This window comes from Pipistrellus hanaki (genome assembly GCF_964339955.1).
Source record: "Pipistrellus hanaki genome assembly, chromosome: 1".
NCBI classification, from domain to species: Eukaryota; Metazoa; Chordata; class Mammalia; order Chiroptera; family Vespertilionidae; genus Pipistrellus; species Pipistrellus hanaki.
The window spans coordinates 188,304,961-188,323,568 of NC_140503.1; the positions used below are offsets into that span (position 1 = coordinate 188,304,961).

Here is an 18,608-nt window from a genome sequence, read left to right on the forward strand (position 1 = left end):
TTTGCAGTCCTTTTTAGTGCAGTTTTGAACTCACATGTGATATTTCATAGGTGTTGAGTTCTTACAATATATTATACCTTTAAAAGAGCATTTTAATGTTGGTACTATCCATGAAACTTTGTGAGGCAGTATGACACGTGCATTTCATGTATTTACCTTTGAACTTCTGGATCTGCCTCATACATGATTTCCTTTCTACCTCACATCCCACTGGTATTTTCCTCATAAAAAAAAAATGTTTTTGCCTAACCAGTTTGGCTCAGTGGATAGAGCATTGGCCTGCGGACTGAAGGGTCCCGGGTTCAATTCCGGTCAAGTGCATTTACCTTGGTTGCAGGCACATCCCCAGTAGGGGGTTTGCAGGAGGCAGCTGATCGATGTTTCTCTCTCATTGATGTTTCTGACACTCTATCCTTCTCCCTTCCTCTCTGTAAAAAAACAATAAAATATATTTTTTAAAAATGTTTTCAAGTAGATTTTCAAATATTTATTTTGTTTGTTTTATAGAATAATTTTAAACTTAAATTTTGAGCTCTATAAAGTTGTTGGTAATGTGGGTTAGGAGATGAGTTTGGACTGCTTTTTGTTTGTTTTATAATGGTAAACAAATTGTTTTCAAACTGTTTTTGTGAAATAATTGTTTTACTTTATATTCTTCCTTCAGAACATGTTAACTGTCAAAATATACTTTCTAATCAGTAGTTTCGTGTTTATAGGCATTTATATAATGTTAGATATGTGTACCTTATTTGAAAATAATTGTTTTGCCTTACAACTAATATTTAGCAATCTTTTCATATGTAGATTTAATGACATTCATGTTCCTGTGAGATTAGAAAGTGTGAAATTTGCCAGTCACTGTTTAATGAATCACCCAGATTTAGCAAAGGATCTCACAGGTAAGGTAGCTGCTTTATATTATTTTAGATGTCTTTAACCTTAATTTTAGTTTTTGAATTAGATTTTAATTCGGGAAGGCACTATTTCAGGTCTATATCATCCTTGGGCTAGTAAATGATTTCATGTTAATATAATAAAAGTATATTTGAAATCTTCAGATTGTGATCCTCATAGTTTGAGGAAGTAGGCTTTTGTGATATATTTATGAAATCACTATACCTATGTGAAAATTAAACATAGTAACATCAATTATTAATAACTAAGAAAGTGGTTACCTTCTGGACTACACTAAAATTTCTCATTCATTTGAACATAGAGCATTTAAGCATATCTTATTTGATAATAGTAAATAAATGGCTTCTATCAAAATGCTATTCACCAAAAAAGAGAAAATAACATTTTTTTTTAATTTCGATTTTGGTTGTATTGTAAATATTTAGGAAATTTTTATAGGTCATAGAATATTAATTCTGCTTTTTTATATTGTGTAATGTGCAGATATATACTTATCAGTAAGCCTTTTTTGCTATTTTTTCTTTTTCAGTCTTAATTTGTATAGTAACTTAAATTGTAATCTATTTAATCCAATACTGTGCTGTGATTTGATTTTTTTCAGAATAATTGATGTTACTAAGATATGATTGTGCAGTAATAAATACTATGTCATAGTTTATTTGTATTTACATAGGATATTGCTACCTCAAAAATAAAATGCTTTAAATTTATGCATATTTTATAAACATTGTAAACATTGTGGATAAAAATTTAAAGCGTTAGTCTCTTCTGTCATTCTGAACATGACAGATATGATAGCCAACATTTATTTTTATTTTTTCTCTTATTATAGAATATTTGAAAGTTAGATCACATGACCCAGAAGAAGCTATTCGCCATGATGTCATTGTTACCATTATAACAGCTGCCAAAAGAGACCTTGCCTTAGTAAATGATCAGCTACTTGGCTTTGTAAGGGAAAGAACACTGGATAAACGGGTAAACTATGAGCAGAATTCTTTTCTAATTTACTTTGTTTAAATTGTTTACTAACTGCAAAAGAATTTATTTTCTATTATATTTAAAGCATTTTTGTGTGAAAATCAAATTAATACACTGCCAGATAACAAGCTAATATTTTGTATTTCTGTGTATTTTTAAGTTACCTTCATAAATGAATACATTGTTTTCTATAGCTTTTCAGATCTTAGGCATGCATGATTTGCTTCTAGCTTACCTTTTTAAAAAGAATAGCTAGCCCGGCCAGTGTGGCTCACTGGTTGAGTGTCAACCCCAAAACCAGGAGGTCACAATTTGATTCCCAGTCAAGGCACATGCTCAGGTTGTGTGCTCCATACCCATTAAGGGGCATGCAGGTGCAGCTGATCCATGATTCTCTATTATCATTGATGTTTCTTTCCTTTCCTTTCTGAAATCAATATAAATATATTTTTTAAAAGCTAAATTAAAGTTTTATTTTACCTTTTCACTTGCATGATGAGTTCTGAAAGAGTAGTGATTATCCGTATTTATTACCTGTAGTTAGTATTTTCAAAAGAGACTGTATTTTATAATTTAGGTGGATATGGCTGTCATTCGTTTAACTAAACGATAATCATGCTTTCTCTGACTATGATGTTTTCATATAGGTGTGCCAATCTAAGGGCAGAAATCACAGTTGTAGTTTTTTTGTGTGTGGTTTCCTCCATGTGGAAGCAGTTATAAACATGGGTTGTCCTGGCCAGCCAGGTAGCTCAGTTGGTTAGAACATCGTCCCCATGCGCCAAGGTTGTGGCTTCAAAACTCAGTCAGGGCACATATAAGAATCAACTAAGGAATGCATAAATAAGTGGAACAAAAAGTATCTTTCTCTTTTTTTCTCTCAAATCAATAAATATTTTAAAACTTAAAACACACACATGTGGGTTATATGGAAAAGTAGTATTAAGAATAGCAATAGCAATTGCTAAGGCATAGTGTCATCCATAAGCAAAAGACAGACATGCAAGACAGGCTGATTAGACGTGCTACTAAATTAACGTCTTTAACAAAGGTTTTCCTTTACACTGTGCTATTTTATTGGGGCATAGTTGAAAACCTGATGTTCTCCCAAATAAGAGTTTTTCCCCTTGACTTTAATTTAAATGAAATGATACTCTCCGTAGTGGTAACTTGGTAATTAAACTACGCATAACCAGTTTAAAGTATTGCTGTTCGTTTTATTTCCTCTCTTTAGGAACATTTCATTCTTGTATCTGTCAGTGTTTCAGAAAGAGTAACTGAATGAATCTTCCTGAGATTGCATGATGTGATGTGCTCATAATAGAGCACTTATTGGATATTTTAGGGAAGGAGAAGGAGAGAGAAATAGAAACATCAATGATGAGAGAGAATTATTGATCGGCTGTCTCCTGCACACCCCCTATTGGGGGTCGAGCCTACAATCCAGGCATGTGCCCTGAGTGGGATTCGAACTGTGACCTCCTGGTTCATAGGTCAACGCTCAACCACTGAGCCATGCGGGCCCGGCCTTATTGGATGTTTTAGATGTAATAAATTAGATGGCCTTGGATATAGACTTTCTGAAATGTGTTTTCTGTATACTAATCTTAGGTTTTACTGCTTAAATTATATGGTTTTGTGTAAGAAATGTTACAGAACATCTATTACCTGTTGTATGGGAACAAAGTTCATTCTGTTCACTACAAAAATTTTATTAGTGAGTTTTAATTTAAACTAAGGATAGTATTCTCTGATTTGTTATTGATACATATATTTTTTTGTTATTGCTTTATTACATTTTACTATCATGATTCTAATTATGTTTTTATAGTCTCCTTTTCTTTCTGTCCACCCTCCTCCAACTACCTTTCTTTCCAACTAGTAAACCCCATCCCAAACTCTAGAAGTCCCACAGAGTCTTTCACTAACTAGGATGTGGCTAGGTAAATCATTTGTCCTCTTAATCGCGAAGGTAGGGTAGTTCACCTTAGAAGATGTCCAAGTTACTTTCCAATTTAGCAATTCCAGGATCTTGGTATTAAATTTTGCTTTTGTCTGAGCTGATATCAACTGGGATGTGATTAGGATAAACCATTCCTTTTTTGTGTACAGAGTGCATTTCATACTTTATTTTTACCCTTTAATTGCTTCTGAAATTTGGCCAAATTTTTTTTTAAGACAGAATTGAATGAAATCTTTGTAAGATTTACAATTGCTTGGCTTTGAGGAAAATAAGTTGGCAAAAGATTTAGCAGAATTTGCACTGGATAATTTTTAAAGTACCCTTATTATTAAGTCAGAGCATATTCAAAATTGTGGGTTAAACAGTTTGTCTGCCTCTTATGAAAAATATTGTGCTATTTTTGTACACATAAGTCTAATAGTACAACCTAGTAAAGAATTGGCAATTTTTGTAGATTGGTATATTAAAGTTTGGTATCTAGCTCATTCAACAAACTTTATACTTTCTAGTGGCGAGTAAGAAAAGAAGCTATGATGGGTTTGGCTCAGCTTTATAAGAAATACTGTCTTCATGGTGAAGCAGGAAAGGAAGCTGCAGAGAAAGTCAGCTGGATAAAAGACAAACTTCTGCATATTTATTATCAGAATAGCATTGATGACAAGTGAGTAATATGTTGCTAAAATGTTTGAATATAAAGTTGCTTTTAATTTCTAAAAATGTTATTCTATTTACTTTTTTAATAACTTCTAAGTCTAGAAATCATTTTCCATATATTTATGCATGCTAGCCCATATAATAAAAGGCTAATATGCAAATTATCTGTTTGACCAGGGAGTGGGGCTGGCCAGCCAGACCCCACCTGTGTACAAATTCATGCACCGAGCCTTCTAGTGTTTGTATATGACTCTAGCCAAGATTGTAGGTAGCGGAATAATAGTGAACTAGGCATAAGCTTTGGAGTTAGACTAGAGACCAAATGTTCATTCTGCCCTTTATCGTGATCTTGCACAACTGACAATTTCTATGCACTGGAGTTTTATCTAAAAAGGAATAATAATAAAGCCTCCTTAAAGAATTGTCATGTGAATCAAATAAAATAATGAATGCAAAGCCCCTCTAGCTCTATGCCTGGCAATAAAGCACTATTTAATAATAATTATTATTTTTCCTTTTTAAAACACTGTAAGTACCAACAGGAGTATTACTGTGTTGTTGTTTTTTTCTCAGTGTAATTGACATAATTATATATAATATGCCAGTAGTGGTTTCATCTTTGTACAATATATATTGAGAAACGATTGCCACAGTAAGTGTGGTTAACATTTGTCCCCATACATAGTTAAAAATCTTTTCACATGATGAGGCCTTTTGTCATTTTTATTGTCTGAATGTTACTTACCTAGTATTATTTTATACTGGATTGTAATAATGATTTTGGTTTTTGTAAAATAGTTGGTAATGTGTTATTGAATTAAATTTACTACTTTGCATCGCTGGATATGTATTTTATTGATTAATGAAGAGCATTTGTATTCTCTTATTTCAATGATATTGAATAATAAATATAAGCTTAGCAAGACTATGGAAAGAAGAAATATCAAATGTATACAGGAAAAACTAAATTTTCAGGAAATAGTATGAAGGTAGAACCCCCCTGATTTTTTCTTTTTTTTTCTTTTTTTTTCTTTTTTTTCCTTCTTTTTTTAATGACAACATGAGAAAGGAGCTGAACTGTAATCAAAGAAAATTAATGTGGGGTTTTGGTAGGGTTTTTTTTTTTTTTTAATTAGCTATTCTTGAAATCATATTTTTATATATTAGTATTAAGTAATTTGTTATAACTCTAGAGTCTAGACCATTGGAAGAATAGGTAACCAAGTACCCTAGCAATCTGTGTTTAGGATTGACATATAACCCTTTTAGAACATCTATTTCATACTGACAAATTAGAAATTAAAGCCACAAATAGCTAGCATAGCTCTAAATGTTAAAACTATCTCCAGGGAAAAGAACTGATCATTTTCATTGTATTTACACACATACATGCTACCCTTGGTATGTTATCTTTGCAGTTTGTGGTTCTTACACAAAATGACTATTTTTTAAAAACAACAGTGTTATCTGGGAGGTGTTTTTTTTGTTTGTTTATTTCATAGACTATAGAGAAAAATCTCTAAAAAGTAGAATAATTGTATTATTGGTTGTTTCATAGGCTGTTGGTAGAAAAAATCTTTGCTCAGTATCTTGTCCCCCACAATCTGGAAACAGAAGAAAGAATGAAATGCTTGTATTATTTATATGCTAGTTTGGATCCAAATGCTGTCAAGTAAGTTACTTTTTAATGATTGTTTGGATTATTTCCTGAAAATTTCATAAAATCACTTTATCTGATCTAATTAATTGTTCATGATGGGGTTATTGTTTCTGGTTGAATCAAGAACCTCAGATAAATATATTGAAAGAAAATTTTTATAGGTTCAGGTTTAGTCAAAAGCAAGAATGTGCCTATATGATAGGCATATTTAGCAACTGAGTCAGTAATATGGTTTCAGGGATTCAATTAAGTCCCCATGTCAAAATTACCTATTGTCTACTTGTTGACTAAGGTGTGAATCACACTGTTGGAGCTTTACCATCCTAAGCCTCAGACTGGTTCTTTGTCAGACAAGTATATTCAAATCACCTCTATGTAGAATGTCCATATACATATTTCTTCTGAACCATTTGGAGTAATTTGAAGACATTAGATTCCTTTATCCCTAAGTACTTCAGTCTATATCCCCAAAGAACAAGGATATCCTCTTATATAAACAGAATACCCTTATCAAAAATCGAGGTTTAACATTGATACACTATTATTTTCTAATTCAATATATATTTATTCAGATTTCCTCCATTGTCCAAATAATATTCTTTATAGATATTTATTTTCTCATTGTAGTTTTACATATTGCAGAGTTGGTTTTCATATCTCTAGTCTCTTAATGTGGAACGATTTCTTTGGTCTTTGTTATGATTTTGATGGGTTTTGGAAGAATATTGAGCATGCCACTAATTTTATAGATTGTTCCGTCAATTTCAATTTGGGTTCGTTTGGTATTTATTAGATTGAGATTATGGGTTTTCACCAGAAATTACAGACTTAACATTATATTTTCAATGCATCAAGTTTGGAGGCATTATCTTTTCTAAAAGATTTGTAAGTGGATCCTAAAAATATAGGTAGTAAAACCCTGAACTAAAGTTTGGTCTCTGTTTATATTTCAGAATATTTGGCAAAGGATACCTAGAATTAGACTAATTTCTGAGATCCTCTGGGATTATGGAGTGTGTTTATGAGAGAAGAAAATTTGCTTCATTGAGAGAAAAGAATTCTGAATCAACACACTCCATTTTAAGTGTGGCATCTCAATCTATATCATTTCGGACAAATTCATAGTTTGAAATAGTCTACTGACCTTTATGCATATCCCCTTAGCTTGGCATAAAAAGGCCTTCATCATCTCATCCTTTTCTGAAATATATGCCATGCATTTTGATGATATTTTATAATTCTTTATACCAAAACATTCTAGCTATTTCTGTTTAGAATGTCTTTCAATTCCTTCAGTTACCTGTCAGATACCATTTATCCTATATTTTCTCTCATAAGAAGCCTTATATTTGCCATTTTACATTAAACTATCTTAATAGTATTAATTACATTTTCTGGTGCTTAAAATATTAGGTAGATATAGAAGAATGATGCATCTATATCATGCAACACAAAAAGTAATGAAGTTAGCCGAGACCGGTTTGGCACAATGGATAGAGCGTCGGCCTGGGGACTGAAAGATCCCGGGTTCGATTCCGGTCAAGGGCATGTATCTTGGTTGCGAGCATATCCCCGGTGGGGAGTGTGCAAGAGGCAGCTGGTCAATGTTTCTCTCTCATCGATGTTTCTAACACGCTGTCCCTCTTCTTCTCTGTAAAAAATCAATAAAATATACTTTAAAAAAAGTAATGAAGTTAAATACTTATCAGTATTGTAATATTATGCACTTTTTTCATATTTATGACTTTATTTACAGAGCTCTAAATGAAATGTGGAAATGTCAGAACATGCTTAGAAGTCATGTACGAGAACTCCTGGATTTGCACAAGCAGCCTACAGTAAGTTCCTGATTTGTTAAATTCATTGTTACAGTCATTGTTCAGATTTTCTTTGGTTATATATAATGAAGCAAATAGGAAGTATCTCAATTGTTCTATTTATCAAATGTCAGTTAAACAAAATTTCTGTAGATATCCAAGTAAAATTTCATTTCAAATTAGTATAACAAAACTTTATATTCCAACACAAGGAAAGAAATAGTGTTTTCTCTTTTATCAAATATTTAAACACTAATATATCATACATAATTTATCATAATGCAAATTAGAATTAAACCTCAAGATAAAATTATATTAGAAATAATTTTTTTTATCCATGATTTCTGGTCCTTCAATGGAGAGTCAGTGTCAAATCAGGTATCCTATAAATATGCCAAATTCAAAATAACAAAAGAAATTCTATTCAACATTTTCTGGAAGGTGGAGTAAAGAAACTTAATTATCTCTTAATATACTTCTAAATGTGTTTGCTAGAATACATGTTCTTTTTTAAAGATATATTTTTAAATTTATTTCAGAGAGGCAGGAGAGGGAGAGAAATAGAAATATCAGTGATGAAAGAGAATTATTGATTGGCTGCCTCCTGCATGCCCCTCAACTCAGGCATGTCCCCTGACCTGGAATTGAACCATGACCTGGTTCATAGGTCGACACTCAACCACTGAATCGCACTAGCCAGGCTAGAATACATGTTATTAATTTGGACTTTGCCAACTATTCACTCGGTGGTGAACTCTCAACTCTCCCTTTGTAGTACAAAAACAGTTCTATGCAATATGTAAAATGTAAATAAGTAAATATGCAATATGTAAATAAATGGTCATGATTGTGTTCCAGCAAAACTTTTTAACAAAAACAGGTGACCCATGGAACCATAGTTTACCAATTTCTGATCCAAATTACTCAAGTTTCATACAAATTTAAGTCATCTTTTTTGTAATCCAGGAAAGAGACACATTTTAGAGGGGAGGGGGTTTTCTGATGTTATTTAAGTAATAGGCCACATAAAAGCTAATAGAATTCTATTCAGGAGGAAAACATTTCTAATCTTCACATTATTAATTTTCTTTGGTGTATGGTTTCATAGTAATTTCCATGTAATTGCTTTATATCAAAGTTATCCTGTTCAAACTTCTGGCAGGATAATTTCCCTATGAAAATTATATACTCTAGATTTTTAAATACGTGTTCCTACTGACATCACCTTTCTATTTGTCCTAACTTAATAATTGTTGCTAGTACACAATTTTTTATTATCAACTTAGGGTGTAGATATGATAATACTACATATGTAATACTTTTAACTTAAAAAATACAACCCTAAGCATAGATTTTCTTTCAGAAATTTAATAGCACATATCACGTCTTTTGTTTTTGTTTTAAATTTCAGTCAGAGACTAACTGTTCTGCCATGTTTGGAAAACTGATGACCATAGCAAGTGAGTATGTTTATTCACTTTGTAGATATATAAAAAACATCAAAACAGACAATTTACCCAGTGGGACTATCAATTTAAATAAGGAAAAATTATCCTTTAAGTCCTTAGTACTTTTATTTTGAAGTACCAGTTAGACTGATATTCTCTTGCTGGCTCAAGAGATGGAGGCATAGAAATATAGAAACATTGATGAGAGAGAAACTTCATCAATTGGTTGCCTCCGGCATGCCCCCTACTAAGTATCGAGCCTGAAACCTGGGAATGTGCCCTGACCAGGAATGGAACCATTTGGTTCCTGGGTTGATGCTCAACCACTGAGCCATACCTGAGGGCACTCAGCATTATTTTTAAGACAACTTTTAGCTTAATAGAGTAGGGTTTTTTTTAAATGTATTATTGATATTCTTTTAATTTTGTAGAGAATTTGCCTGACCCTGGGAAAGCACAAGATTTTGTGAAGAAATTTAACCAGGTTCTCGGTGATGATGAGAAACTGCGGTCTCAGTTGGAGTTATTAATCAGCCCAACCTGTTCATGTAAACAGGCAGATGTTTGTGTGGTTAGTAAATTATACTTTTATAAACTTTGTTTATTTTAGTTGTGTGTGTTTACCATTGTTGTGAGCTCTGAATTACCTAGGAAATATATCTGTGGTCAGCTTAGTTCTCTTCACTTACCACTCCTCAGCCAAATTCCAGGAAAAACACTAGAGAACTAAGCCAGGGAGATTAGTCCTAGGAAGTGAGCAAGATAAAATGCTTTGTATTTAGTAGGCATTAAGTAAATAAGAATTTTCTAAATGCTTGTTTGTGCATACATTTTCTTCTACCATATAATAGCAAGGAGATACCTTGTCAAGAAATCAGCAATAGTTACCTTGCTTCATATGTATTTATAGATAAGGTAATTCCTATTTAAGCTTCTGTCTTCATTCTATTCTTGGACTCTATTTTATAGAAAATCAGTATCATTGAAAACTTTATTCATTCATTTATTTAGTATTTTATGAGAGATGCTGGCCAGGTGAGCCTCATTTTTCTCATCTGTAAATTTTTTTAAAAAAATAGATATTTTATTAATTTTTTACAGAGCAGAAAGGAAAAGGATACAGAGCTAGAAACATTGATGAGAAAGAAACATTGACCAGCTGCCTCCTGCACAAGCCCCACTGGGGATGTGCCCTCAACCAAGGAATATGCCCTTGACCAGATTGAACATGGGACTCTTCAGTCCTCATACCGATGCTCTATCCACTGAGCCAAACTGGTTTTGGCCTCATCTGTAAATTTTAACTTTTTTATAGGGTTGTTAGATTTGTTTTATACACACACACACACACACACCCTAGAGGCCCAGTGCACAAAATTGGTGCACAGGGGCAGGTCCCCTCAGCCCTGCCTGTACCCTCTCCAATCTGGAACCCCTAGGGGGATGTCCAACTTCTCTGGTTTAGGCAGTTAGGGGCAACCAACTTCTGGTTGCACCTAACTGTCTGCCCCCCAACCGCTGGTCTGGTCAACCCCAACTGCACTCCCCTCCCCCACCATCCTGGTCACCCCATGCAGCCTGCTGTTCAGTTCTTTGGTTGTCCCTCACTAACCCCCCCCTGGCGGCCTGGTAGTAGGCAGCCATCTTTGTGAGGGTATGGTGGTCAATTTGCATAATACCTTTTTATTATATAGGATAATCTCTTGGCAAAATAATGCTGTCAGGGGTGGAAAGCAACTCCATCTCACCTCTGCTGCTGCCCCTGCCAGCAGCACAAGCCTCAGCCAGTCCTGGTTACCTGAGCCTCAGGTGGCTGGGGGAGCTGGGGGTCTCCGGAGGCAGGTGTCCCAGTGGAACTGAGGGGACTGGGTGTCTCATCTTGTGGCTGTGGGTGTCGCCATCTTTGAGGGCATGGCAGTCAGCATATTCTCTCCTTGTTGGCTGTGGGTGTCGCCATCTTTGAAACAGCATGACAGTCAATTAGTATATTCTCTCTTTATTAGAAAGGATATACCCCTACTACCCTTTAGGATTTAAGTAAATTGTATTTCTATGGTATTGCACATTGATAGCAACTACTATGTATGGGACCAATCCTTAAGAGAGGAAAAGGAGAAAGAAAAATTTAGGAATTTATGTCTAACTTTGTTCTAAAAAAAATAAGGATGGGATAAATATGGAATAAGGTGTAAGAACTATAATATATGTTTACAAAGTTGTTTGAGAACATGGAGTAGGTGTTTTTTTTTTATTCAATCTAGGGTTACAGGATATCTTAAGTGGATCTAAAATGACCAATAGCCAAAACTGGTTTGGCTCAGTGGATAGAGTGTTGGTCTGGGGACTGAAGGGTCCCAAGTTCGATTCTTTTTTTTTTTTTTTTAATATATTTTATTGATTTTTTACAGAGAGGAAGGGAGAGAGATAGTTAGAAACATTGATGAGAGAGAAACATCGACCAGCTGCCTCTTGCACACGCCCCACCGGGGATGTGCCCGCAACCAATGTACATGCCCCTGACCAGAATCGAACCTGGGACCTTTCAGTCCGCAGACGGATGCTCTACCACTGAGCCAAACCGGCTTCGGCCCAAGTTCGATTCTGATCAAGGACATGTACATTGGTTGCGGGCACATCCTTGGTAGGGGGTGTGCAGGAGGCAGCTGTTCGATGTTTCTCTCATCGATGTTTCTAACTCTATCCCTCTCCCTTCTCTATAAAAAAATCAATAAATATACATTTTTTTAAATAAATAAAATAAAATGACCAATAATTATTTCTAGTATTATTGTTTATATACATAGTTATATTTTATATAACCATGATTATATGGAAGCAACCTAGTTGTCCATTGATAGATGAATGGATAAAGAAAGTTATACACACAGTGGAATATTGCTCAGTCATGAAAAAGAATGAAATCATGCCCTTTGTGACAACATGGATGCTAAGTGGAATAAGTAAGAAAAAGACAAACCTGTATTGTTTCACTTATATCTATACTAATAAAAGAGTAATATACTAATTATAATAGACTGTACATCTTCCAGACGACCTTCTAGAATCTAGACAAAGCCACAGTGTTGGGGCTGAGGCATAGGCAGTTAGGGGTGATCAGGCCACGGGAGAGCAGTTATGGTGATTAAGCAGGCAGGGGAGTGCAGTTAGGGCAATCAGGCAGGCAGGCAGAGTGATTAAGTAGGAAGGTGAGCAGTTAGGAGCCAGTGGTCCTGGATTGTGAGAGGGATGTCAGAAGTCGGACATCCCCCAAGGAGTCCCGGATTGGGGAAGGTGCAGGCTGGGCTGAGGGACTTTTCCAACCCCATGCATTAATTTCATGCACCGGACTTCTAGTCCTATATAATAAAAAGGCTAATATGCAAATTAACTGTTCATTGTGACTCACACTGACCACCAGGGGCCAGATATTCAATACTGGAGCTGTCCCCTGGTGGTCAGTTAACTCCCACTGGGGGAGTGCTGCTCAGCCAGAAGCTGGGCTTACATCCCCTGAGGGCTTCCGGACTAAGAGAGGGCATAGGCCAGACTGAAGGCTACCTACCCTACACCCCAAATGCATGAATTTTGTGCACTGGGCCTCTGGCACAGAAAATAAAAAAGTAAACAAATTAACAAATAAAACAAAGTAGTTTCATAGATATAGAGAAGAAACTGATAGTTGCCACAAAGTTGGGTTGGTGCGTAAATGGGCAAAAAAGTAAAGGAATTGTGAGATACAAACTTATAAATAATGTGGATGTAAAGTACATCATAGGGAATACAATCAATAATATCCCAATGACTATACAGATGATTACTAGATTCATGGTGATCATTTCTTAAGGTATATGAAAGTCAAATCACTGTGTTGTACACCTGAATCTAATTATTATTGTATGTCAACTATAATCTTAAAAGAGCTCTACATTTAGAATAAGCTTATAGAGTTAATGCTTTATAGTTCGAACGCACTTAATGTGCTTATCTTCTCAACTAAAATTTACAATTACTATTCAGATGCTCAATTAAAAGCCTTGTCATTAGAATAGATTTCTTTTTCCAGTGCTCATACGTTATAACTTTGATCTTGTCTTTAGGTTGTTAATTCTCTATAATCATTAAATGATATATTTAGACATTTACAGCAATGTCTTTTTTTTTTTTTTTTTTTGTATTTTCTATTTGATGTATTGCAACTATCTTCAAATCAGCTCTGTTTATCAAAAACTGAAAATCTTTATACACTTATGAATCTTTCTCTTCTTAAAAAAACAAATTACTGACCTAAAACACATTATTGTCAAATTATGAAATAAACCAAAAACTTATCTATGAAAGTGTACATTGTTTTGTTTTATTTTTTCAAAAGTAAAGCATTAAAAAATTGTTTATTAAACAAAAATTTTATGGGAGAAATCTGAGACAAAGTCATAAATCACACCATATTATTTCCATTTTGTTCTCCACAGTTCAGATTTTGCAGAGGTTGCCTAAGAAGTATGTAATTTCAGTCAGAGTCTAAAGCAGAAGTGTGTGTGTGTGTGTGTGTGTGTGTGTGTGTGTGTGTTTTACTTTACGCCTTCTGGTTTTGAATCTTTAAATGTTTTGATGCCTATAATCATATTTATTTTGAAAAACATGAAAATGAATCATACTTACAATAAAACTCTTTGCTTTTTTAGAGAGAAATAGCTCGGAAACTTGCAAATCCTAAACAGCCAACAAATCCTTTTTTAGAGATGGTTAAATTTCTATTGGAAAGAATTGCACCTGTGCATATTGATTCTGAAGCCATAAGGTAAGCTAGGAAATATACTTATTCAAAATAAAATGTAATCTGAAACTAGTGTTGTAAATTTAAATTCTTGGTTCCTAAGTAGACCTGAAAATGTTCCCTTATACCTTTCTAATGGAAGCATAAAGAATATCATTCAGGTTGAAAGAAGGACCTGTTTATTTTCCAGTCTTTGGCCTACTACAATGCTTTTTTATTTTTTAACAGTTCGGGTGTTTATATTTAGTTTATATGTGCTCATTAAATAAAACCTAGAACATAAGAAGAGAGAAGAAAATTTAAATCTAGACTGTCAATCAGTCTTTGAGTTTTCTTTTTTTAATGTAAAGAATGAAATCTTTATATATATATATATATATATATATATATATATTTTTTTTTTTTTTTTTTTTTTTTTTTTTGATTATTCACAGAGAGGAAGGGAGAGGGATAGAGAGTTAGAAACATCGATGAGAGAGAATCATCGATCAGTTGCCTCTTGCACACTCCCTACTGGGGATGTGCCCGCAACCAAGGTACATGCCCTTGACCAGAATCGAACCCGGGACCTTTCAGTCCGGAGGCCGACGCTCTATCCACTGCGCCAAACCGGTTTTGGCAAGAATGAAATCTTACAGCACCAAAAGCCAAAATACAAAAGAATCACAGATTTTACTATATAAACATCGGTAACTTCTATATATTTAAGCAGATAAAATCAACAACAACAAAGAAATCTTTAGAAGTTTCTGGGAGGACAAAACTTGAAGTCAGAGACACTATTTTTTAGTCTTCACCAAGTTTATATTTTTACTGTTTTTGAGAGAGAGAGAGAGAGAGAGGGAGGGAGGGAGGGAGAGGGAGAGAGAGAGAATATTGCAGGGGAGAAAAACATTGATTGGTTGCCTCCTATATTCGCCCTGACCAAGAATCCAATTCACAATCATTTGGTATATAAGACAATACTCCAACCAACTGAGCCAATTGGCCAGAGTTATCTTTGGTTGTTTTGTTTTGTTTTTAACCATTTTAATGATTACATGATATTCTTTATTATGTATTATATCACTATTCACTTAAGGTATGTAAAAACAGAATAATGTTTTGAAAAGAGCACAAGATTACCATCAGACTACTCTGGTTTCAAAACCTGTTTAATATTGCTTTGTGACTTTGGAAAAAGCCCTCTAATTTATCTGAGTTTTTAACTTATTTTTTACCTTAGTGTGGGTGTAATATCTACTTTGGATGATTGTGAGATTTAGCGATAACATATAAAAAGTAAGGAGCCTGTCCCTGACTGGTTTTGCTTAGTGGTTAGAGCTTTGGCCAGAGGACTGAAGGGTCACAGGTTCAATTCCAGTCAAAGGCGGGTATCTCGTTTGCAGGCTTGATCCCCAGCCCAAGCTCAGGCAGAAGGCAACCATTCAATGTGTCTCTCTCATTGATGTTTCTATCTCTTTGTTTCTCCCCCTCCCTTTCCACTTCTGAAAATCAATGGGAAAAACATATCCTCAGGTGAGAATTAACAAAACAAAACAAAACAAAAGTAAGGACCCTGGCATAACTGATAGCTGTTTTTCATTAACTACTCCCATAATTTCCTACATTTCAGTTTCTAATGATTTCCTGTTATGCTTTTGTGAGTACTTTCCCCTTGCACTAATTACTAGTATTTTTCTAGTGGATAAGTTGTATTCTATGGTATTACTAATTTAGATTTTCTTGTATTAATAGTGCACTGGTAAAACTGATGAACAAATCAATAGAGGGGACGGCAGATGATGAAGAGGAGGGTGTAAGTCCAGATACAGCTATTCGTTCAGGACTTGAACTTCTTAAGGTATTTTTGAAACAATTTTGTCTTCAGAATTTCAGTAATCACTATTTTTTTTATTAAAAACTTTTTATGTTGACATTATTACAGATCCCCCCCTTTGCCCACCTCTACCTATCCCTATCTGCCCCTCTTTTAACCTTCGCCACACTATTTTCCATGTCCATGGGATATGCATGTATATGTTCTTTAGCTAATCCCTTCAACTTCTTTATCCAGACACTCCCACCTACCTCCCTTCTGGCTCTCTCCTGTCTGTTCCATGTGTCCATGCTTCTAGTTCCATTTTGTTCATAGGTTTATATTATTCATTAAATTCCACAAAGAATCAAAATTTGAATTTTATTAAGGATATGCTAGAGTTAGGCCGTATTTCATTAGAAACTATTCAAAAGATTTAAACTTTTTGTAGTGATCATATTCTATAAAAATTCTAGAGGCCTGGTGCATGAAATTCATGCATGGAGCTGGGGAGGTGTCCCCTCAGCCCAGCCTGCACCCTCTCCAATCCCGGACCCTTTAGGGGATGTTTGACTGCCAGACATCCCTCTCACAATCCTGGACCGCTGGCTCCTAATCATTCACCTACCTGCCTGGTCGCCCTTAACTATCCCTCGCTACCGGCCTGGTCACCTCTCACTGCCCTACTCCCCTCACTGACCTGGTCACTTCTTACTGCCCCCCTGCTGTCCTGGTCACCCCCAGCTGCCCCCCACCCCCTGCTGGCCTGTTAGCCCCCAACAGCTACCCCCTTTTACCCCTCCCCCCACCAGCCTGGTTACCCTTCATGGGCCCCCCCACCAGCCTGGCCACTCCATGCAGCCTGCTGTTCAGTTGTTTGGTCATCTCTCACTAACCCCCCTGCCAGCCTGGTCACCCATGCAGTCTGCTTGTTAAGTCATTTGGTCATCCTTCACTAAACCCTCTGTCAGCCTGGTCGTAGGTAGCCATTTTGTAAGCGTTAATTTGCATATTACCTATTTATTATATAAGACTAGAGGCTCAGTGCACAAAATTTGTGTGTGTGGGACGGTGGTCCTCAGCCCAGCCTGTACCCTCTCCAATCTCAAGATCCTTTCACAATTTGGGACTGCTGGCTCCTAACAACTTGCCTGTCAGCCTGCCTGATTACCCATAACCCACTTCTGTCTGCCAGCATGATAGTCCCCAATTGCCCCTCCCCTGCCAGCACAATTGCCCCCAACTTCCTTCCCCTACAGGACTGAGGAGACTAGGGGACTCCAGCTGTATGAGGCGGGCCTGAGGGAACTTGGCCACCGCCATCTTGTAAGAGTGTGGCAGTCAACTAGCATATTCCTCTTTATTGGCTGTGAGTGCCACCATTTTGCGAGGGTGTGGTGGTCAATTAGCATATTCCCTCTCTGTTAAATAGGATTATTTTTTACATTTATAATAATGTAATTGTTTTACATTATAAAATAACATTTTTGAGCTCTAGACTCAGTGGTTAGAGCATTAGTCTGTGGACTGAAGGGCCATGGTTTCAATTCTAGTCAAGGGACATACCTCAGTTGCAGGCTCAATCCCTGGCCCTGGTTAGGGTGCATGCAGGAGGCAACCCATCAATGGATCATTTGCATGTCTACTGTGCTTATAACAGTACTAGTATATGTTAAATGATGTAGTACCTTTTAAAGAACCTGCATCTGGAGTAGATTTGCTCATGGGAATATTATATGACAACATATGTCTGATCAGGGAATTTTTAAACAATCGGTAATTATAATAGATGCCAAAATCTTCAGAGAATCGAGCCAATTAGTAAGGTCAGGCAAGACTTAGTAGAAAAGATATGACTTAATCTAGGAAAAAACATCATCATCAAAGAGAATAATTTTTGGCATATTTTAGGGATCATTAGGACTCTAACCTGACTAGAGAAAAGGATTGCTTTGGGGTGTAATGGAAGACAAGGTTGGTTCTAGATTTTGGAGTGCCATTGATGCAGAAAGATGTTATCAGGGCTTTTTTCTTCCTTGGTTTTGTTGTTCTTTTTTTTTTTAATTTTAATATATATATTTATTGATTTCAGGGAGGAAGGGAGAGGGAAAGAGAAATGGAAACTTCAGTGATGAGTTAGAACCATCATTGATCAGCTGCCTCCTGCATGCCCCACACTGGGATTGAGCCCACAACTTGGGCATGTGCCCTAACTAGGAATTGAACCATGACCTCTTGGTTCATAGGTTGATGATGCTCAACCACTGAGACACACCAGTTGGGCTTATTGGGAATTTTAACCTTGCTTTTAATATGATATCAACATATGATAGAGCTTTTATTGGATGGAGTAAAGAGAAGAAATTGAAGTCAATGAAACATTTAGACCACTACAACATGTAACCTAAGGGAAAAGATACAAATCAGTGCAATTGATGGACATTAGAAAAGAGGGCTGTGCCTTCGCCAGTTTGGCTCAGTGGAGAGAATGTCGGCCTGTGGACCAAAAGGTCCCAGGTTCAATTATGGTCAAGGGCATGTACCTTGGTTGCAGACTTCTCCCTGGCCCAGGCCCTGTTGGGGTTTGTGCAGGAGGCA

General features: G+C 35.7%; 1 protein-coding gene across 2 annotated transcripts in view; it reads left to right on the plus strand.

Annotated features, from left to right (window-relative positions):
- PDS5A (PDS5 cohesin associated factor A) overlaps positions 1–18,608 on the plus strand; it is a 97,706-nt gene that overhangs the window by 45,826 nt on the left and 33,272 nt on the right. For both annotated transcript variants that reach the window (XM_084900500.1, XM_084900501.1), the window contains exons 10-18: positions 805–899; positions 1,748–1,893; positions 4,369–4,520; positions 6,072–6,185; positions 7,930–8,011; positions 9,402–9,450; positions 9,870–10,009; positions 14,121–14,236; positions 15,950–16,055. In XM_084900500.1, coding sequence (XP_084756626.1) covers positions 805–899; positions 1,748–1,893; positions 4,369–4,520; positions 6,072–6,185; positions 7,930–8,011; positions 9,402–9,450; positions 9,870–10,009; positions 14,121–14,236; positions 15,950–16,055 — 1,000 coding nt within the window. The remainder of the gene's footprint in view (positions 1–804; positions 900–1,747; positions 1,894–4,368; positions 4,521–6,071; positions 6,186–7,929; positions 8,012–9,401; positions 9,451–9,869; positions 10,010–14,120; positions 14,237–15,949; positions 16,056–18,608) is intronic.